Source organism: Dunckerocampus dactyliophorus, chromosome 4 (assembly GCF_027744805.1).
Source record: "Dunckerocampus dactyliophorus isolate RoL2022-P2 chromosome 4, RoL_Ddac_1.1, whole genome shotgun sequence".
In the NCBI taxonomy this organism is placed as follows: Eukaryota; Metazoa; Chordata; class Actinopteri; order Syngnathiformes; family Syngnathidae; genus Dunckerocampus; species Dunckerocampus dactyliophorus.
In genome coordinates, this window is record NC_072822.1 from 353,037 (window position 1) to 372,010 (window position 18,974).

Below are 18,974 nucleotides of genomic sequence, written 5' to 3' on the forward strand. Positions count from 1 at the left end.
TGATTTATGCATTATTGTTATTGAGTATTTACATTCCATTTAAATAAAAAACATTTAGTGTGCATCTTCCTTCAGAAGAACCTAGTTCAGGTTGGAGTAGAGGATTGCTGTGAGCATAGTATTAATACAACTACACACTTAAACCTTTTGTGTGTCCTCCAGCTAAAAGAACAATACCTGTTTGTCAAGAAGCTTTATTGACATCATCATTATCAGTCCACTTGCTCTTGGCCTGCTGGACAGCAGGAGGTTGTAACATGCAGCAGAGTATCTGAGCACACAGACAGGAAGTGAGGTAGGGGACAGACATGCTGCCTTCCAAACCGCTGGGAAGTTGAAAATAACCCACTTGAAGATTCTGGGGTCCCCTCCTAAAGCATTCCAGTAGAAAGTAAACTGCAAACATGGCTGATGACCTCATTAAGTTTATTGTTTAGCGTTAGCGGTGCATTAAAGTCCATATGATGACATCTAACCTTGGTCACGCTTGACATTTTACATGAAAAAAGTCCAAATAGGAGAATACAGTCTTTTATCTTCATCCCAGTGTTCATGAACGACAGCTTATGTTGGATTCAGACGTCTATTCTAACCAGTAATATACTCATGAACATATTCTATGCTGGCCTCTACTTGACCTTGTCATTCACTATCATTCAAGTGTGACATCACATGTCTTTATCCGCCACCACTTCAATTGGCATTCCGGTACGCTTTTATTAGACGGAGCTCATACATTTCCGGCTTCCCCACGTCTGGAATGCACCAACAGACAGACAGGAAGTGAGTTTGGGGACAAGTAGACAGACTGGAAGTGAGGTAGGGAACAGACAAGTGGACAGGAAGTGAGGCGGTGACAGACAAGTAGACAAAAGGTGAGATGGGGACAGACAAGTAGACAGACAGGAAGTGAGGTGGGGGCAGACAAGTAGACAGGAAGTGAGGTAGGGTACGGACAAGTAGACAGACAGGAAGTGAGGTGGGGGCAGACGAGTAGACAGGAAGTGAGGTAGGGTACGGACAAGTAGACAGAGAGGAAGTTACGTGGGGACAGACAAGTAGACAAGAGGTGAGATGGTGACAGACAAGTAGACAGGAAGTGAGATGGTGACAGACAAGTAGACAGGAAGTGAGGCGGGGACAGACGAGTAGACAAGAGGTGAGATGGGGACAGACAAGTAGATAGACAGGAAGTGAGGTGGGGACAGACAAGTAGACAGAAAGTGAGGTAGGGTACGGACAAGAAGACAGACAGGAAGTGAGGTGGGGGCAGACAAGTAGACAGAAAGTGAGGTAGGGTACGGACAAGAAGACAGACAGGAAGTGAAGTGGGGGCAGACAAGTAGACAGGAAGTGAGGTAGGGGGCAGACAAGTAGACAGGAAGTGAGGTAGGGGACAGATAAGTAGACAGGAAGTTAGGCAGCTGCAGTAGAAAGCTTATTGTCTGTTTTCAAGAGACTCCGCCCCCCTGTCATCAGTGCCAGGGGGTGCTGTCTCAGCCAGGTGGGAGCAGGATTGTGGGGAGTAGGAGGAGGACATGCAGAGGATGGTGTCCTGATACTGTGACTGCCCGCCACTTCCTGCTTCCCCTCCTTTCTGCCTTGCTCCTCCCCCTTGCGAGCCAACCAGCTGCATGTGAGGCTCCTCTCTGTCGGCCTCCTGGCCCAGGTAGGCGGTATCGCTGAGCTGATGCGTGTCCATTTCTGCTTCTCCTCCTGCTCGCCCTGTGAGCCCCCCCCTCCTGGCCTTGCGGGGCTGGGGGGCGGAGGCAGGGAGGCTGTTGGGGAGCAGAGAGTGGATCTTGGGGAGCCAACGCTTTCGTACTCTGCGAGCATTGGTGCACATGTCTGCTGCAATCACGTTCATCTCACTCTCCTTGAAGCCTGGAGCAAACTTCTGACAGTACACTGAGGAACAAACATCAAGAAGCCTTTACTAGGAGACACGTGTGTGTGTGTGTGTGTGTGTGTGTGTGTGTGTGTGTTTGTGTGTGTGTCTTACGTTTAACTGTGTTTAACACTCGGTTGTCCAGTGGCTTTCGGCTCGGATCATTGGTGGAGGAGCGGATCCCCGTCCCACAGCTATTGGCCAGAGTGTTTCTATGGATACGATAACAAGCCAATGAGTGCCTATACTGACTGACACACACACACGCACACACACACCATGTGATAGAGCAGTTATGTAAAGCAGCTGCATTGTGATGGAGGCTCCTTGCTGAGAATACACAACACGCAAAAGTCTCAACATGACGTATGACGATATCATATCTGATGATGCCACGTGACACACGTCTTCATGCACACGCACATACACAAACAGCACTAACATGCTTGACTGACTCTGCTGGTGGAACCTTTGGGAAAACAATCCAATCAGACAGTTGTTTATGTAGCATCCTAAGCTAGGCTAACCAAGCTAACAGGAAGTGAGGTGGGGGACAGATAAGCTGAGACAAGAAGTGATGTGTGGGAAAGATAAGATGAGACAGGAAGTGACGTTTGGGGCAGATAAGCAGAGACAGGAAGTGGGGTAATGGACAGATAAGCTCAGACAGGAAGAACGGTGGGGGACAAATAAGATGAGACAGGAAGTGACGTGGGAACAGATAAGATAGACAGGAAGTGGGGTAGGGGACAGATAAGCTCAGACAGGAAGTGACATGCGGGACAGATGAGCACAGACAGGAACTGACGTGGGGGACAGATAAGCTCAGACAGGAAGTGAGGTGAGGGACAGATAAGATGAGCCAAGAAGTGACGTGGGGGACAGATAAGATGAGACAAGAAGTGGGGTAGGGGACAGATAAGCTCAGACAGGAAGTGAGGTGGGGGACAGATAAGATGAGACAGGAAGTGACGTGGAGGACAGATAAACTCAGACAGGAAGTGAGGTGGGGGACAGATAAGATGAGACAGGAAGTGAGGTAGGGGACAGATAAGATGAGACAGGAAGTGAGGTAGGGGACATGGAGCTCACCTATCAAAGAAGGTCGCCAGCAGCCTCCTGAGTAGAACTTTGTGTTTGACTCCAGCGCACAGGTGACAGTTCATCAGCTGACCTCGAGTCATGAACACACCTGAACCTGCACACACGCACACACACACTATTGTGCGTCTAATGTGTCAGGTGGTTTGTTTGATGATGTAACAAGGAAGCTCCGGAAAGACGTGAGGGTGGTGTTAATAAATCCAAATCTTTGCTGGTTTAGGTAATGTTTTTCATTTCTTGGAGGCGGTCCTACCTGCCACCAGCTCCACCTTCTCTCCAGGTTCTCCCTCCGTGTAGAGCGACGGATGGCAGCGATATCCAATCTGGCTGACCAGACTGGCTGGGAGCGCCATGTTGTCTCCGCCCACCAGCATGCACACACGCCGCTCGCTGGCCAACGGCAGGCGCAGCGAGTCCATCTTCTCCTGTCCTGGACCAATGAGGGCAGAGGAGGAGGTGCTACAGGTGCATGTTGTACGTGGCGCTTACCATGCTGCCCAAACACGTGCTGGAACATTCCAGACTGGCTGCTGTTGCAGGAGTAATTGTCCTCCAGCTCCTCCTCTGTTGGGGGGTGTGAGGGGGGCGAGTCTGTTGGGAGGCTGGACCCTTCCGAACTGGAGCGACCCCCACCTACCAGAAGGTAGGACTGCAGGCCCAGAACCACGCCTCCACCTGCACCTAGGTAACACAGAGCGCCTGCTGTGCCGGTCTGAAGCTCCCCTGCAAAGTCCACTCTGAGGACAGAAGGGGGACACGTCAGTGTGGGACAAAGGTCGGAGCGGTGAGACATCCTCACCTGGCCTCCACATCTTCTCCAGGAGGCGAGTCTCGTCTCTCCTGTTTGATCCTGCTGGCAGCCATCAGCAGCTCCTCTGGACTAATGGAGTGAGGGTCTGGACTGGCACCCTGTGGCTGGGGGGTGGTGTGCTGCCGCACCACGTGGGTGTCCAATGGTCCGAGCTCTTCTGCTGAGGTAGTCTGTAAACCGCCAACACAAAGTTCAGAACTCAAAGTACTAGATCACTAATTGGGTCACGGTTCCTAAAGGTTCTACCTGGACTAACAGGTGTGTCAGTAGGTGTGGCCAAGCTCACCTGCGAGTCACAGCAGTAAGGCGAGGAAGATGAGGACTTCATCATCATCAGTTCCAGGCCTCGCTCCACGATGTTCTGGATCTGCAAATACCCGGCCGTGTACATGAGGACCAGCTGCTCGCTGGCGGCCATGTTGAGGCGTCCCGTGTAGCAGAAGGAGAGAATCTGCCGGAAGCAGGCGGGCGTCACTGAAGAGGGCAGCTCAAAGGTCACCTGGGACGACCCACTGGGCTCAGAGGACTCCGAGCTGAACAGGTCTCTGAAGTAGAGCGAGGAGGCGGCCAGAACCGCACGGTGGGCCTTGAACACCTGACCCTGGACCAGGATGGAGACGTCGCAGTAATGTCCCAGCAACCGCTGATGGTTCAGACTTCCCAACACGCTGCTGCCAAAGTCCGGAATCTCCACCTGCAGCAGACCCTCCGACATGGTGACAGGCGGGGGACGGAGGGCGTGACAGGAAGAGGCGGAGCCGGGGTGTGTTCACGTGTCTGGGGGCGTGCCGGTGTTGCCTCCGGAAGGTTTTGCATCCATGTTTCTGTGGCGGGTTTAGGGGTCAAAGATTCAGGGTTAGGCTTAGCTGGGGTCACAAAAGAAATGCGGTGCTGCAGATTAGCAGGGGGCGGGCTCCATATCAATCCATGTATTCAATTTGTTAAAAAACTCAACATTTTTTACTGTCTGACCTGGTCCCGTAGAGTCCTGTAGTCTAATCAAGGTTAGTCCAGATGGGTCAGTGAAGTCCAGTCCAGCAGGGGAGGACACATTTCAAGACTAAAAAGGGTCCGGTCCAGCAGCCCACCAGAGTCCAGGAGAGTCAGTAGAGTGTGGTTGTTGCTGTTGAGACGCTCACCTCCTCTCTGCTCGTCTCCTCCATGCAGCAACGCAGCGTCTGCTGCTTCCTGGGGGGGGGGGGGGGGGGGGGGGGGGGGCAGACAGACAAGGAGGGGAGGGGGGCCAAGTCATCTGAGGACAGCGAAGGAGCTAATGCGGCTAACTGCCCTGCAGAGGACGATGAGGGAGTGGGACACGCATGCCAGTGTGTGTGTGCGTGCGCTGCATTGCAGTGCTGTGGCTCAGTTAGCATGCTGACTACACACACACACACGTGCATGCGGACGTCTGGGGCTGCTATAATGCTGTGATTGGTCATGTGATTTATTTGATTACGTCATAGAACGGTACAGAAAGCGCTGAGTCATGTTGTGGTATGAAAACAGTATTTCATTTAATGAGCAGAATCAACAATAAAAACACTTCACAGGACGCCCAGCCCCTCCCTCTCATGTGAGTGACACACTGCAAGGGGCGGGGCCTGAAATGGCAGTGAAAGACGGGGACAGGCGTGTCCAATCAGACGAGGAGGCGGGAGGATGGCAGCTTCCACCTCCTGGATCGCACTTTGAAGAAGAAGAAGAGGAGCATGAGGACGAGGCAGGAGGACACGTAGAGGACGACACAAAGGCTCATGTCCACGCTGTTGAAGCCCACGGCCAAAATCCACACCCCTCCACTGGCGCCCTGCACAACTTCCTGTTGTGGGCGGAGCTCCGGACGCTCCTCCACATGAGGGCGGGTGTGAGGCACGCCCAGACGAAGGGGGGTGCGGGCGTGTCTGGAGGACAGGTTGTCCGTGGCGTAGTGATGTCGCAGGAAGTTGAGCACGTTCTCCAAGTCCCAAACATGGACGCCATCTTTCTCCCCGTGACAGGACGCGCAGAGGGAGGGGCTGGGCCATGCTTCTTTGGGGAAGAGGGGGTCTTCACTCAGAGACCCTGCAGGAGGACCATCATGATGTCAACAATGCAACCTAGCGTTTGTGTGTGTGTGTGTGTGTGTGTTACCCGCGAGTCTGGAGTTGACCATGTTGTGTTGTCTCCACAACCACATGACCTCCTCTTGGGGGGTCTGGATGGAGGCCAAAGTTGAGGAGGCCTTCTCAAAGTGGTGACCACATTCTTCACATCCAAAAAACCTCCTCATGTAACCTTGCATGACCTTCAACACTGGAGCACCTTCAGTACCCATGGCTACGTGCACGCACACATACACACACACACACACACACACAGGTTTAATAGTGCGTGTGTGTGTGTGTGTGTGTGTGCGTGCGTGTGTGTGTGTGTGTGTGTATATACCTGTGTCAGCCAGTGCATCAGGTGTGGCATCATGTTGGACCGTCAGGACGTGGAAGAGAGTCCAAATTGAACACGGGTAACCTCGCAGCCCATCCCTGCTACCTTGGCAACCAACCCAGTTAAGCCCCACCCCCAAGAACACACCTGTGATCTGAAATAGGAAGTCAGTTGCAGCATTTCAAAATGGTGAGGACATGTAGACACACAGAGAGGACATGGAGACACATATGGAGACACACAAAGAGGACATACAGATGCCCAGAGAGGACAAAGAGACACACAAAGAGGACATTGAGACACATGTAGACACACAGTGGACATGTTGACACACAAAGAGGACATACAGACACATATGGAGACACAAAGAGGACCCGGAGACACACAAGGACACGGAGACACACAAAGAGGACATACAGATGCCCAGAGAGGACATGGAGACACACAAAGAGGACATTGAGACACACAAAGAGGACATGTTGACACACAGAGGACATAAAGACACACATGGAGACACAAAGAGGACAATGAGACACATGTAGACACACAACAAGGACATGTAGACACACAAAGAGGACATACAGATGCACAGAGAGGACATGTAGACACACAGTGGCCATTGTCTCACCCTCATCTTGTTGTCCACCAGGTCCAGGACAGCCTGGTATGGGATTTGTTGCAGTGGGAGACTGTGCAGCCAATCAGAGAGCATCTCCATGAGCTTCACGACTGGACCCCCACCCGGGTACAACTACACACACACACACACACACACGTCTATCACATGCTACCATGGCAGCCATGTTGGCTTATTTAAGTTAAGTGTTTGTAGCATGATGCTAGCTGCTAACAAGCTAACTGTTACCTTGGCAACCAACGTGACAAAGTCCTTAAAAACCTTTAGCTCCGCCCCCTCCAGTATAGGGTGCCTGGCTAGCTCCACCCTCAGCACGTAGTGCAGCGCCGATTCCAGGTCCGCCGTGTACACCCTCCGCCTGTCAAAGTCCTTCCACGCCGCCGTGGAGGCTTGCCGGGACACGTGTCCTTCTCTGCTGGACCCGTGTGTCCTCAACCTGCGCTGGACGCCAGGTAGTGTCCTCAGCAAGGACGTGAAGAAGAACCTCTGCCTCTTCTCACTGACAAACACAATTCCTCACAACATGACCCTCAGATAGGGTGTGTGTGTGTGTGTTTGTGTGTGTGTGTGTGCTGACGTGTGCTGGTGCGTGTGTGTCCCGTTGGGGTGCAGCAGGTAGAGGGAGGGCAGGGCTGTGATGTTGAGCGCGTCCAGCAGGGGGCGATCGGCGCTGAGTGCTCGTCTCACGTGCACGCCGGAGTAGGGCAGCAGGTCCAAGGTCACCTGGACAACAATGGACACGCCCCCTTTTGAGCCCTGCAAGCCACAAACTGTCATCTCGACGAATCTGTGGGCGTGGTCTTACCTCTCGACCCACGTACGACTCCGCTTCCTCCACGATGAGGGCGGTGAAGTCACCTGTCCTTTGACCCAGCAGAGGGAAGATCTGTGCAGAGCTGCACACACACACACACACACACACACACACACACACACACACACACAGTGAGTGTGTTGTCATGGCAACAGGCTGCTGTGTAGCTCATAGTGGGTGGGCTGTGTTGTCTGTGGTACCTCCAGGGTTCTAAAGGTGGACGGGGTTCTGGTGCTCTGGTGTGGTTCTGCAGGATGTCCACCATCAGCTGTCTCACTGGCTGCACCCCCCGGTCCGCACCTGTCCACACCCACACATGAAAGTCAGCTACAGTATGACAGCCAGGTAAGCATGCAGCAGGTGTGCACGTGTCTCACCTCTGTAGGTGGTCCCTTTGTCCGTGGGTGGACAGTGAGCATGAAAATACTTTGGACAGACATGAGGACATGAGGACGAGCCAGAGTTGTCTGTGGTGAAACGAGCACGTGTCCCTCACCTTAAACGTGGGGTAGAACTTGACGTTGTAGTCCTTACACACGTCATAGTTGTCCTCCTGTGCGCAGTCCAACACCGCCATGTTGATCACCTGCCGCCAGTCTGACACACGCACACGCACAGTGAGAAGGTCTCGTTAGTGTCCATCTGTCACTAGCTTTGTCCCTGAGGACCATTCAACTGCAAAGCAGCTGCCACGCACACACAGGCACACAAAGACAGGCTGAAAATGCACACACATGCGACGTGTATGGTCGTTCGGGATCAATAAAGTGTTTATTATCCATCTATTTGTCGAATCCATCAGGCCGAGTTGAGAAGAATATTCTAGTCGATGAGAAAACATCCAAGCTGCTCGTCACATTTCAGCGACGTTTGCGAGATGGTGTGAAGCTTCCAAAAAGCAGCCTATTTCTATCGGAGTTTGGTGCGGCGGAGAAAGCGGTACCTTTGACGTCTTGGGCCAAAGCCTTCCAAGTCCCGGAGAACTGGATGCAGTGTCCACACCACGACGAGAAGAACTGGACCAGCCAGGCGGAGGACGAGTTGGTGACGGTGGACGTGAAGCTGGAGCTGCTCAGCACCGCCAGCGGGTCGTCCTCTGTGTACAACCGGGCGGCGCTTGCCTGAGCACCGAACGCCACCTGGAGAAAGAGCGACGCCGTCCAGCAGAACCGGAACATCCAGACCATGATCCAGGCTCGCCGAGGACAGAACGTCAAAGAACCGACGAACCGAGTCCGCAGACCGACACAAAACACTGCCGGCGAGACATGAGAGCAGCCTCCGTAGACCGGAAGTGAAGACGTCTCACTCGGAGTCGTTTCCGGAAAGCAGCTTTTGTCCACACGGTGACGCTGCTCCCTTACCTTACAGCGAAGATGGATGGATGGATGGATGGATGGATGGATGGATGGATGGATGGATAATTTATTGATCTCCAAGAGAAACTCACACTGTGCATAAACACAATATTAATAATAAATAATAATAATTACAAAATAAAACAACATATCTCCAATAGGTGTTTACTAATGATATATTTCATGAATAAGTTTTCAGGTTCAAAGGACACGTCGGGCTTGTTCATTTCCGGGTCACCGCCGTCCTGTGCGTTGTGTCACCATGGCAACCGAGCAGTAAGCCACCAAGACGCACGCTGTTGTTGATGAAAGTGAGTTTTTATTCTTTCATTATTCTTTATGATGATGGACGTGACGTCACAGTGTTTATTGTTAGGACTTAGATGACGATGGTGCACAGGAAACGTTCAGGAGTTTCTTCACTAGAGGGCGGCATGACGTCGCCCAGAGTGGGCGTGGTTAGAGAGTCTATGCTGGCCAATCCATTGCTGATCAAGGTAAAACGCGTGTGACGTCACAGCAGTGGAAAATAAGTAAATAAGTGCAATGAAATCATAAACTTACGGAAAAAGATAAATGTGTGTGTGTGTGTGTGTGCGTGTGTGTGTGGAAGCAGGCGTGTGTGGGTCACAGCCGTTCTCGAGGTCTTTATGTTCCTGGTCCACATTTCACGTTTGGAGCCAGCAGCTAGCAAGGAGAAGGGGGCGTGGCTGAAGGTAACACACACAGAGGGGGCGTGGCTGACATATAAGTCATGATCCATGACGTAGCACATGCTGGCTAGCTTAGCTAACGTGACATAAAGCTCCATCCGAGGTTGGAAGTATAGGGTCATGGAACAAAAAAGTCGAGTGGTAGACCCAAACAATGTCACTGACCCTGAGTCGGGTGATCCCCTCGGCTGTCCGTCAAGACACAGGACCATACTCGGCCCAAATGACGTTTCTTAGTGGTGCCGAGTGCAGTCCAATAACCATCAGACGCCATCTGCCATGTTTCGTACCTCCATTGTCAAGGCAGCGGGTTGTAGGTGTGGCTTAAAGTGGTTGGTGCCTGTCATGGCGGTAATCTCAGAACCCACTGGTGGGGTCTGCAGCTCTGGCAGCTGCTGAGGCAAAAACTTGGACGTGGGAGGAGTCAGGAGAAGCCATGGAGAACGACTTCAAGTTGGCTTCAAAGAGATTCTGCACCACCATGAGCTGCCTCAGGAGGGGGCGGGCAGGTGGACGGACAAGGTAGAGGATCACACTCCTCAACCTTGCTGGTAAGGTCTATTCAGGCGTTCTGGAGAGGAGGATCCAGATAGTTGAATCTCGGATTCAGGAGGACCAGTGTGGTTTTCATCTTGGTCATGGAATTGTGGTCCAACTCTACACTCCGCAGGGTCCTTGAGGATGCATGGGAGTTTGCCCAACCAGTCTACAAGTGTTTTGTGGACTTGGAGAAGTCATTAGACCGTGTTCTTTGAGGAAGTCTGTGACTTGTACTCCAAGGATAGGGGGTACCAGACCCCCTAATTCAGGCATTTCCTTCCCTGTATGACAGGTGTCAGAGCTTGAACTGCATTGCTGGCAATAAGTCGGACTGGTTTCCAGTGAAGGTCGTACTCCGCCAGGGCTGCCTGATTCTGTTCAAGACTTTTATGGACAGAATTTCTAGGTGCAGCCAGGGCGTTGAGGGGTTCCGGTTTGGTGGCTGCTTGAATTGGGTCTCTGCTTTTTGTGAATGTGAAGCGGCTGGGATGAGAATCAGCACCTCCAAGTCCAAGTCCATGGTTCTGGCCCAGAAAAGGGTGGAGTTCCATCTCCGGGTCAGGGATGAGGTCCTGCCCCAAGTGGAGGAGTTTAGGTACCTTGGGGTCTTGTTCATGAGTGTTGGATCAGTTCATCTGATCAGAGTTCATCTGATTCAGTTCATGGATCAGAGTGTTGTTGGATCAGTTCTGTCCGAGTGGAGGGTCCATGAGTCCAAACAGGAGAGCCCCGCCCCATGTCGAACGCTCAACCAGGATTTTGTGGCACTCAACTAGGACGCGGTCCAATCCGGTCTGGTAACGCTCAAACAGATGAAGGAGTACAGAGCGCAGATGGGCGTGGTCAAGCAGAACCCCGCCCCCAAAGTCCAGAAGGCCAGGACTTCACAGCGCCCAGATGTCCCCAGCATCACCTTTGGGATCAAGACCAGCAGGTGGGCCCAACGAGTTGGTGTCATTAAAGGAGTCGGCATGTTTAGAGAAGTCTGTGTTGTGCTCAGGGCCTCGTCCCCTCTCTTTCATCTTCTGTCTCACGAGTACGCTCGCCGTTGGCGAGATGATGTCATCAAACCATGCACGCGTGCACACACACTTGCAAGACACAGACAAGAGTGTGTGTGCATGTGTGCAGCGTTTTGCAGACACGAGGACGACTTTGGTGCGCAGGAGTACAAGTCTTCCTCACACACAGGTAACACACACACACACACACGTATGCGTGTGAACGTGTGCACGTGTGTTTAGGTGTCTCCTGCTGTGGACAGTTTCAGGAAGTAGGACGTCTTCGTCTTCATGTCAACAACACGTCCAATAAAAGTCCACTTGACTCTTCCTCGTCATCATTGTATGCGACACGTGCACACACACACGTGCACTAAAAGAGCAGGGCGGCGCTAAGGTGATGAAGGACACCCACGTGTGTCCACATCAACATTGTTATTATTATTATTATTAGTGTACGACATGAACACGCACGCTTTCGGAAGTTTGTTCGTTGATTGGTTCCAGTTGTGCGCGTGCAGCAACAGCAGAGGAGGAGCTTGACTTTCACTTTCTCTTTGGCTGCCGGAGGATGGATCAATAACAGTCCGTCGGTTCCTTCCCGCCTTTGCTTGCTAGCAGGGTCGCAGTGACGTCACAGGAGCAGCTGAGGGGGACCACGTGAGGACATGGACCGCTTGTCTCCGGGAGACCCGGAGACCCCAGAGTGCCGTTGGGCGCACGCGCAGCCTCGTTCCCAGCCTAACACACCCGCGCTTCCCGGGCGGGTTCGACCCCGCAGCTTCCTCATCCGGGACATCCTCGCGGAACACCCGGGCCTGACGCGGGACAGACCCGAACCGTTCCAGACCGGACCAGGACAGAAAGGAGCGGACAGGAACACCACCCGCCAAAAAACAGCTGGTAGGTCCAAATCATTTTATAAATAACAATGCAAAAAAAAAAAAAAGCTATATGTAAATCAAATCAAAATAACATCCAAATAGAATAAAAATGAATGTTAATGTAAACATAGAAATAATAAAAATGTAGCTAGTAAATGTAAAACATTTACTTTTTATTTAAAAAAAAACATGAATATCGATGATTTATTAAAATAAATGAAATATTGTGACACGCGAAAATGGCTGACTTATTCAAAGTTGTTTAAAATTGTCATGTGATGAAGAAAGATGTGAATATGTGATTTATTGAATGAAAAATGAAATGCGGTCATGGAAAAAAAAGAGAGCTCCCTTGTTTCTGCAGCTGATTGATCCATTGGAATGCCTGCTGCAACTAAAGGTACGTTTGCTTGGACAAATGGAGCGATGACAACAAGTGTATCTTAGAAGAGTTTCATTTAGGAGCTGATAGCTCGCAACTTCCATGCTTCCAAAGCTCTAGCATTGTACTGCCAAAACATGGAACTCTTAGGAATTATTTTTGTTGTCATTGTTATGTTTGTCTTTCGTTGCATGAGGCATTCAAATGAGCACAGAAGTGAAGAAACAAGGGTGCTCTCATCGTTGCTTCCATGACTGGCTCGTGGCACGTTATGAAGAAAGTGATGAATACGTCTGATGGGTTCCATGTCAGAAAAAAAAAAAAAAAAAAAAAAAAAACGGTGACAAAATCAAGTTTTGCCGACCTTTGGCCTGTGTCAATCACACAGAAAGGGGCGGGGCTTCCGCGTCGCACCTGAAGAAGGCTCGAAAGGCTCGGACGGCGTTCAGCGAGCAGCAGCTGGCTCGTCTAGAGGGAAGCTTCCAGAAGCAGAAGTACATCAGCATGCACGAGCGAGCGGCGCTGGCGGCGACGCTGCAGCTGAGCGACGCGCAGGTCAAGACCTGGTACCAGAACCGCAGGTACAACCGGCGCCCCCCACCAGTGGGGGCGGGGTGGCAGGAACGCTCGCGCAATGCTAACCAGACTCAACTTTTCAAACTTGCTCCCACAGAACCAAGTGGAAACGCCAGGCAGCGCTTGCTTTGGACGGTGCCATGTTCCCTCCCACTCACGGCCTGTACATGATTGCTCCGCCCATTCTGGACCTCTACCAGTGCCACGCCCCACTGCTTGTTCAATGAGAAGCCAGTGTGATGACATCATTTGCATTTATTAATAAAAGAGGAAAAAGTTGTCGGTGTTGTTGCATGTATTGGCCAATAGGGGCACCATCTTTCACTTTAATGTCACATGACAGAGAATGTGCAAGTGATCACTGTAGTTCCTCCTCCTCCTCCTCCTCCTTCTTCTTCTTCTTCTTCAGCCCGTCCAGGCCACTGGAGAACTCTGACCGGAGCAAAACGATGCTCTTGTGACCCGAACAGAACCTGAACCAGAAAAAAGACATCATCATTCTAGCATCACGCCATCTAAAGGGGCGGAGTCGGCCCACGCTATTGTATGCCAGGTAGGAGGGGTTAGCAGAAGAGGAAAGGGGCGTGTAGCAACAAGGTCTCCACTCACTTCCTGCGTGCGCTCTTCTTTTTGACGTCACGTCTGGCGCTCTCCGTCTTCTGCTTCCTGGGCGGGGCGGTGCCGCCAAGGTGATGCGGAGCGTCTCGCAGGCCGAAGCTCTTGGCGGCGTGGCCCAGGTGGAGGGCGTGGATGTGGAAGACATGCTTGAGGTGGGCGGGGTAGCTGGTATACGACCTCAGGTAGGACTGTAGCGCTGATGATATCACAAGTAGGTCACATGACCCGCCACAGGTCGGGCCGTGCCGTGCTCGTTACCTCTCTTGGCGTTCTGCACCGACTTGGCGTCTGCGTGGACAAAGTTCTCAAAGTGCGTCTGCAGGACGGTGGCTCTCTCGCGCGTCTCCTGCTCCCGAGCTTTGGATGAACTCTGAGGGACATCCGTGCACACGCCAATCTCAGGGAAGCCCCGCCCCCAAGAGCCCAAGCACCGTGCTGCAGGAAGGTGTCCTACCTTGCTGTGGTACTTGCCCCGCCCCTTGTAGGTGTCGTCCCTCATGAGAGTGGACAGGATGTCCAGCAGCTTCATCTCCGCCAGGCTGAAAGACATCCACAACAGGAAGTAGATCCACATCCCTGTGACAAGAGGACATGGAACCAGAACCGCACGCACCTGATGTTGTGATTGGCCAACTCCGAGATGAAGGCAGACTCTGCAGGAGTGAGGAAGAGGAGGCTGCTTCCTCGCGCTCCGATACGAGCCGTGCGGCCGACCCGGTGGACGTACTCTGCTGCGGTGCTGGGAGGGGTGTACTGCACACAAGAACCCGAGTTTGGACCACGCCACCACGCCCTGAAACCAGACTGTGTGTGTGCACAACCTGAAGGATCCAGGTGACGTGAGGGAGGTCCAGACCTCGAGCGGCGACGTCCTGAAAGACAAACCATGTGTTGAAGGAGGGTGGTGCGCCCCCCAGGGGTGAGCAGGCCAAGTACTGACCGTGCACAGCAGAACCCCACACGCAGCAGACGAGAAGTTCTGGAAGACTTCACAACGCTCCTGTTGGACGCAACAAACGCACCCTGCACATCAGCTGACCCACGCAAAGACGCGCGCTACAATGTGCACGCGGCTACACGGCGACCTCACCTCCTGGTGCATGTTGCCATGGAGACGCAGGAAGCGCAGTCCGGGCTGCCGATTGGCCAACAGCACGCCAGAGAGCAGCGAGTGCAGGAAGTCCACCTCCTCGCAGCTCGACACGAACACCATCACCTTGTTCTCCGAGAACTGGACCCGCCAGAAACACACGTGTCAGAACCCCGCCCACCACAAGAACGCACGGCCCAATGAGTCACCTGACACTTGTCCAGCACGAAGGCGGCCAGACACACCAGCCGGACCTTGCTGGGAACCAGAACCACAAACTGCCTCAGCGCTGGAGGCACCGCAAAGCTTTCTGATTGGCTGCTTGGGGCAGGGTCAGAAAGATGGATGCTAATTGGGTCGTTCAAACACACGTCTGCTAGACGAGTCACGCCTGAAACACACGCATACAGGAAGTGACTACTCGAACGGATGCACGTGTACACATGCACACACACACAGGACATGACTACTGGGACGTGCACGTGTGAACACGCATGTGCACACACAGAAAGTACTGACTACAGCCGCGCGCATACACGCATGCACACGCACGTGTGTGAGTGTGTAGTTACTGTGTGTGAGTGTGTAGTTACCGTGTGCGAGTGCGTAGTTACCGTGTGCGAGTGCGTAGTTACCGTGTGCGAGTGTGTGGTTACCGTGTGCGAGTGTGTAGTTACCGTGTGCGAGTGTGTAGTTACCGTGTGCGAGTGCGTAGTTACCGTGTGCGAGTGCGTAGTTACCGTGTGTGCGTAGTTACCGTGTGCGAGTGTGTGGTTACCGTGTGTGAGAGTGTAGTTACCGTGTGTGAGTGTGTAGTTACCGTGTGCGAGAGTGTAGTTACCGTGTGTGCGAGTGTGTAGTTACCGTGTGCGAGTGTGTAGTTACCGTGTGTGCGAGTGTGTAGTTACCGTGTGTGAGTGTGTAGTTACCGTGTGCGAGTGTGTAGTTACCGTGTGCGAGTGCGTAGTTACCGTGTGCGAGTGCGTAGTTACCGTGTGTGTGTAGTTACCGTGTGCGAGTGTGTAGTTACCGTGTGCGAGTGTGTAGTTACCGTGTGCGAGTGCGTAGTTACCGTGTGCGAGTGCGTAGTTACCGTGTGCGAGTGCGTAGTTACCGTGTGTGTGTAGTTACCGTGTGCGAGTGTGTAGTTACCGTGTGCGAGTGTGTAGTTACCGTGTGCGAGTGCGTAGTTACCGTGTGCGAGTGCGTAGTTACCGTGTGTGCGTAGTTACCGTGTGCGCGTAGTTACCGTGTGCGAGTGTGTGGTTACCGTGTGTGAGAGTGTAGTTACCGTGTGTGAGTGTGTAGTTACCGTGTGTGAGTGCGTAGTTACCGTGTGCGAGTGCGTAGTTACCGTGTGCGCGTAGTTACCGTGTGCGAGTGTGTGGTTACCGTGTGTGAGTGTGTAGTTACCGTGTGTGAGTGCGTAGTTACCGTGTGCGAGTGCGTAGTTACCGTGTGCGAGTGCGTAGTTACCGTGTGCGCGTAGTTACCGTGTGCGAGTGTGTGGTTACCGTGTGTGAGTGTGTAGTTACCGTGTGCGAGTGTGTAGTTACCGTGTGCGAGTGTGTAGTTACCGTGTGTGGGTGTGTAGTTACCGTGTGCGAGTGTGTAGTTACCGTGTGTGGGTGTGTAGTTACCGTGTGTGAGTGTTGCTGACAGTAGAACATTTTGTCTGTTTGGTCCAGTTGAGTTCAAAGCATTTAAAATGATTGACAGGTCTTTCTCAAAGCCTAAGTCCAACGTCCTAAACACACACACACACGCACGCACGCACGCACACACACACGCACAGGGAGAATACAAAGTGGTTGTAAATTTCATTTTTTTTTTGTTTTAATTTGGTGACTGATGGAGAGCCAAAGTTCTAGAAGGTTCTATTGGTACCGGTCAGCCTCGTCCAGAACCAGCCAGCGGACCGCACTGAAGGCGATGCTGAGGGTGTGTTTGATGTGATCCACCAGACGTCCAGGAGTGGAGATGAGGATGTTGATTCCCTTTCGGAGTCTGAGGAACCAAAGAAAAAATTCTTATGTCTTACTCCTGGACCACCACCCCCTCAAAACATCAAAGTCTTACTCCACCCACCTGGCCTTCTCAGCCTTCCGCTTCTCTCCGCCCATGAGAACGCCGGGAACGATCCACATGAAGGGCTGTGTGCGGGACAAGAAGCTGAGTCAGCACTTCCTGGGGCTCTTTCACAATAAGAGTGTGCTGTGTTACCTTGAGAAGCTTCTGGAAGGTGTGGAAGGTCTGGAGGGCCAGCTGGAGACAACACAAACAACACATGCTCAATCATGGCGCCCTGCCAGCCAATCAGGAGCCAGGACACAGTGGTCCAGTCCTTCCGCAGGGGGGGCACTCGAAGGAGCAACAACAACGTGAGGCAACCAACCTCTCTGGTGGGAACAATGAGCACCGCCAGCGGACCGTCCGAGCGGCTGACCTTCGGTTGTAACGCCTGCAGCGCTTGGACCAGCGGGACGGCGAAGGACAGTGTCTTACCTGCAAGACACTACGTGCACATCAGCAAGCGCCACCCACGTGCGCACACTCAACCCGCTCCAGCGTCATCTCACCTGAACCGGTCTGGGATCGAACGACGGCATCTCGTCCCGACAGGAGAGCAGGGATGGTTTGCTTCTGAACACTGAACACCAAACAAACAACGCCATCACAAGTGTGCACGTGTGTGTGTGTGCACGTGTGTGTTAAACCTCACCTGGTCAGTGTGAAAACATTCAGGACTTTCTTCAACGTCGCCACCTGGTGGATGAAACAGAGCCTCAGGACCCACAACACAATGTGCGCGCGCGTGTGTGTGTGCACACGTGCATGCGTGTGGGGTGCGTTACCAGGTGGGGGTGCAGGTTCAAGTCTGAGAAGGAGTCTGCAGTAAAAATCTTCTCAATCAACGGAGACACCTCAGGTCTGAAGGAAGTCATGAAAGGAAACATGATGACATCACCACACAGCCAATGAGAGGCGGGGCGGCGCACCTGTGGACTTGCGGGATGTCCGGGTTGTGTTTGAACAGAGACGACGTCTTGACGGCGCTCTTTGCGTCCGACTTCCTGTGGGTCTGCAAACAAGGTCACGTGACACAGGAAGCACAGCGGCCTCGTCTCTCGTCAGCTGACGTACCTGAGAGCGCGTGGGAGGAGGGGCTCTAGGCCCCGCCTCTTGCAGCCTGGCATGCTTGCCTCCGCGCCACCACTCGTTTGAGGAAGTCAACTTCCTCTTGCAGACTTTGACCTTATGAAGGGCAAAGAAAAACATCAGTCGCCATGGTTACATCCCACCGTCACAACGGCAACATGCAGTAGTTATCTGGAGAATGACGTAAACATGACATAATGACAAGCAGACTCACTGAGGTCCTTTTGGAGGACGACGATGATGATGACGTATTGAGACGCAGCTGGTCATCTGCTGAAGACATCTTGCACACACACATTACTGTATATATATATATATATATATATATATATATATATATATATATATATATATATATATATATATATATATATATACATATATATATATATATATATATATATATATACACACACACAGTATACTGTATTTGGATACATGGAATGCAATGAAAGCGCTTGCTGATGATGCGTTCAAGAACCTCCAGGAAAATTTTTCAGACAACGTAAACCTTCAAATATCAAATTTATGAAGCGAGTCGGGTTCAATTTAACTCGTTTCGATTTCGGATTTTCATTTTCAATTCGACCACGATCGCTGAGCAATGAGACACGTGTGTCGGTGCGCATGTGACTGTTTTTAGTTGCGTGTTTATAGACCAACGAGCAGCTAATGCTAAAAGTAGCCTCAACTCCTTCCATCAGTCAGCAAGTTTTGATGCTAATAAAACTATTCACACAAATCTTTCGTCATTAAACACAATTTACTTTCATGGTCATAACAACTATTCAAGCAGAAGCAAGCCAACAGAAAGACAAAACACACTTACTGTGGAACACACGTAGCGGCAACACGAGCCACCTCGTTTCCTGCTACGTCACGGACATGCGCAGTGCCTTCACTTAGCGCGCTTCGCGTTTTCATTTGGACACTATGGTGGTTTCCATGACAACAGACGTTACTGCTAATAATAATATG

General features: G+C 52.1%; 4 protein-coding genes across 6 annotated transcripts; 1 reads left to right on the plus strand and 3 right to left on the minus strand.

The window, feature by feature from the left end:
- Positions 1 to 202: 202 nt before the first annotated feature.
- On the minus strand, positions 203 to 4,957 carry LOC129179920 (nucleus accumbens-associated protein 2-like). 2 transcript variants are annotated; one of them, XM_054773772.1, is made up of 8 exons: positions 4,776 to 4,957; positions 4,090 to 4,627; positions 3,792 to 3,973; positions 3,482 to 3,729; positions 3,246 to 3,422; positions 2,981 to 3,086; positions 2,003 to 2,100; positions 203 to 1,908 (listed from the first exon to the last, which is right to left on the minus strand). In XM_054773772.1, exons 2-8 carry the CDS (start codon positions 4,516 to 4,518, stop codon positions 1,439 to 1,441), a joined length of 1,710 nt encoding a protein of 569 aa, XP_054629747.1. In that variant the 5' UTR covers positions 4,519 to 4,627; positions 4,776 to 4,957; the 3' UTR covers positions 203 to 1,438. The 2 variants fall into 2 exon arrangements, with proteins under 2 accessions (XP_054629747.1, XP_054629748.1); XM_054773773.1 differs by lacking the exon at positions 3,246 to 3,422 and having other exon boundaries at positions 4,090 to 4,957.
- A 319-nt stretch (positions 4,958 to 5,276) lies between these two features.
- On the minus strand, positions 5,277 to 8,971 carry qsox2 (quiescin Q6 sulfhydryl oxidase 2). Its single transcript, XM_054773767.1, has 11 exons — positions 8,619 to 8,971; positions 8,172 to 8,272; positions 8,053 to 8,101; positions 7,876 to 7,975; positions 7,667 to 7,757; positions 7,439 to 7,584; positions 7,090 to 7,360; positions 6,853 to 6,975; positions 6,228 to 6,378; positions 5,934 to 6,119; positions 5,277 to 5,864 (listed from the first exon to the last, which is right to left on the minus strand). Exons 1-11 carry the CDS (start codon positions 8,860 to 8,862, stop codon positions 5,443 to 5,445), a joined length of 1,884 nt encoding a protein of 627 aa, XP_054629742.1. The 5' UTR covers positions 8,863 to 8,971; the 3' UTR covers positions 5,277 to 5,442.
- Positions 8,972 to 11,132: 2,161 nt separating this feature from the next.
- On the plus strand, positions 11,133 to 13,372 carry LOC129179935 (barH-like 1 homeobox protein). The gene is made up of 4 exons (XM_054773802.1): positions 11,133 to 11,220; positions 11,909 to 12,190; positions 12,942 to 13,134; positions 13,227 to 13,372. The coding sequence occupies exons 2-4, from the start codon at positions 11,956 to 11,958 to the stop codon at positions 13,354 to 13,356; spliced, it is 558 nt and encodes a 185-aa protein (XP_054629777.1). The 5' UTR covers positions 11,133 to 11,220; positions 11,909 to 11,955; the 3' UTR covers positions 13,357 to 13,372.
- Positions 13,367 to 18,915, minus strand: ddx31 (DEAD (Asp-Glu-Ala-Asp) box polypeptide 31). 2 transcript variants are annotated; one of them, XM_054773765.1, is made up of 21 exons: positions 18,826 to 18,915; positions 18,211 to 18,279; positions 17,982 to 18,092; positions 17,837 to 17,919; positions 17,693 to 17,768; positions 17,560 to 17,603; positions 17,417 to 17,487; positions 17,233 to 17,342; positions 17,061 to 17,102; positions 16,926 to 16,990; positions 16,725 to 16,844; positions 16,478 to 16,584; positions 15,047 to 15,228; positions 14,838 to 14,978; positions 14,688 to 14,747; positions 14,569 to 14,619; positions 14,361 to 14,500; positions 14,202 to 14,286; positions 14,006 to 14,117; positions 13,739 to 13,943; positions 13,367 to 13,602 (listed from the first exon to the last, which is right to left on the minus strand). In XM_054773765.1, exons 2-21 carry the CDS (start codon positions 18,277 to 18,279, stop codon positions 13,488 to 13,490), a joined length of 1,989 nt encoding a protein of 662 aa, XP_054629740.1. In that variant the 5' UTR covers positions 18,826 to 18,915; the 3' UTR covers positions 13,367 to 13,487. The 2 variants fall into 2 exon arrangements, with proteins under 2 accessions (XP_054629740.1, XP_054629739.1); XM_054773764.1 differs by having other exon boundaries at positions 14,006 to 14,286.
- Between the last annotated feature and the right edge of the window lie 59 nt (positions 18,916 to 18,974).

What these genes read in the sequence shown, in the direction of transcription:
- ddx31 (XM_054773764.1), bottom strand. Translation starts at nt 18,279, where the DNA reads ATGTCTTCAGCAGATGACCAGCTGCGTCTCAATACGTCATCATCATCG. An exon ending in AATGTTTTCACACTGACCAG is followed by an intron (nt 17,488 to 17,559) that starts GTGAGGTTTAAC and finishes TTTGGTGTTCAG; the next exon opens with TGTTCAGAAGCAAACCATCC. An exon ending in TCATTGTTCCCACCAGAGAG is followed by an intron (nt 17,103 to 17,232) that starts GTTGGTTGCCTC and finishes TGTTGTCTCCAG; the next exon opens with CTGGCCCTCCAGACCTTCCA.
- LOC129179935 (XM_054773802.1), top strand. Translation starts at nt 11,956, where the DNA reads ATGGACCGCTTGTCTCCGGGAGACCCGGAGACCCCAGAGTGCCGTTGG. An exon ending in CACCCGCCAAAAAACAGCTG is followed by an intron (nt 12,191 to 12,941) that starts GTAGGTCCAAAT and finishes TCAATCACACAG; the next exon opens with AAAGGGGCGGGGCTTCCGCG. An exon ending in ACCTGGTACCAGAACCGCAG is followed by an intron (nt 13,135 to 13,226) that starts GTACAACCGGCG and finishes TTGCTCCCACAG; the next exon opens with AACCAAGTGGAAACGCCAGG.
- LOC129179920 (XM_054773772.1), bottom strand. Translation starts at nt 4,518, where the DNA reads ATGTCGGAGGGTCTGCTGCAGGTGGAGATTCCGGACTTTGGCAGCAGC. An exon ending in GAAGGTGGAGCTGGTGGCAG is followed by an intron (nt 3,087 to 3,245) that starts GTAGGACCGCCT and finishes GCGTGTGTGCAG; the next exon opens with GTTCAGGTGTGTTCATGACT. An exon ending in AGTGTTAAACACAGTTAAAC is followed by an intron (nt 1,909 to 2,002) that starts GTAAGACACACA and finishes TTTGTTCCTCAG; the next exon opens with TGTACTGTCAGAAGTTTGCT.
- qsox2 (XM_054773767.1), bottom strand. Translation starts at nt 8,862, where the DNA reads ATGGTCTGGATGTTCCGGTTCTGCTGGACGGCGTCGCTCTTTCTCCAG. An exon ending in AGTTCTACCCCACGTTTAAG is followed by an intron (nt 8,102 to 8,171) that starts GTGAGGGACACG and finishes GTCTGTCCAAAG; the next exon opens with TATTTTCATGCTCACTGTCC. An exon ending in TTGTCACGTTGGTTGCCAAG is followed by an intron (nt 6,976 to 7,089) that starts GTAACAGTTAGC and finishes GTGTGTGTGTAG; the next exon opens with TTGTACCCGGGTGGGGGTCC.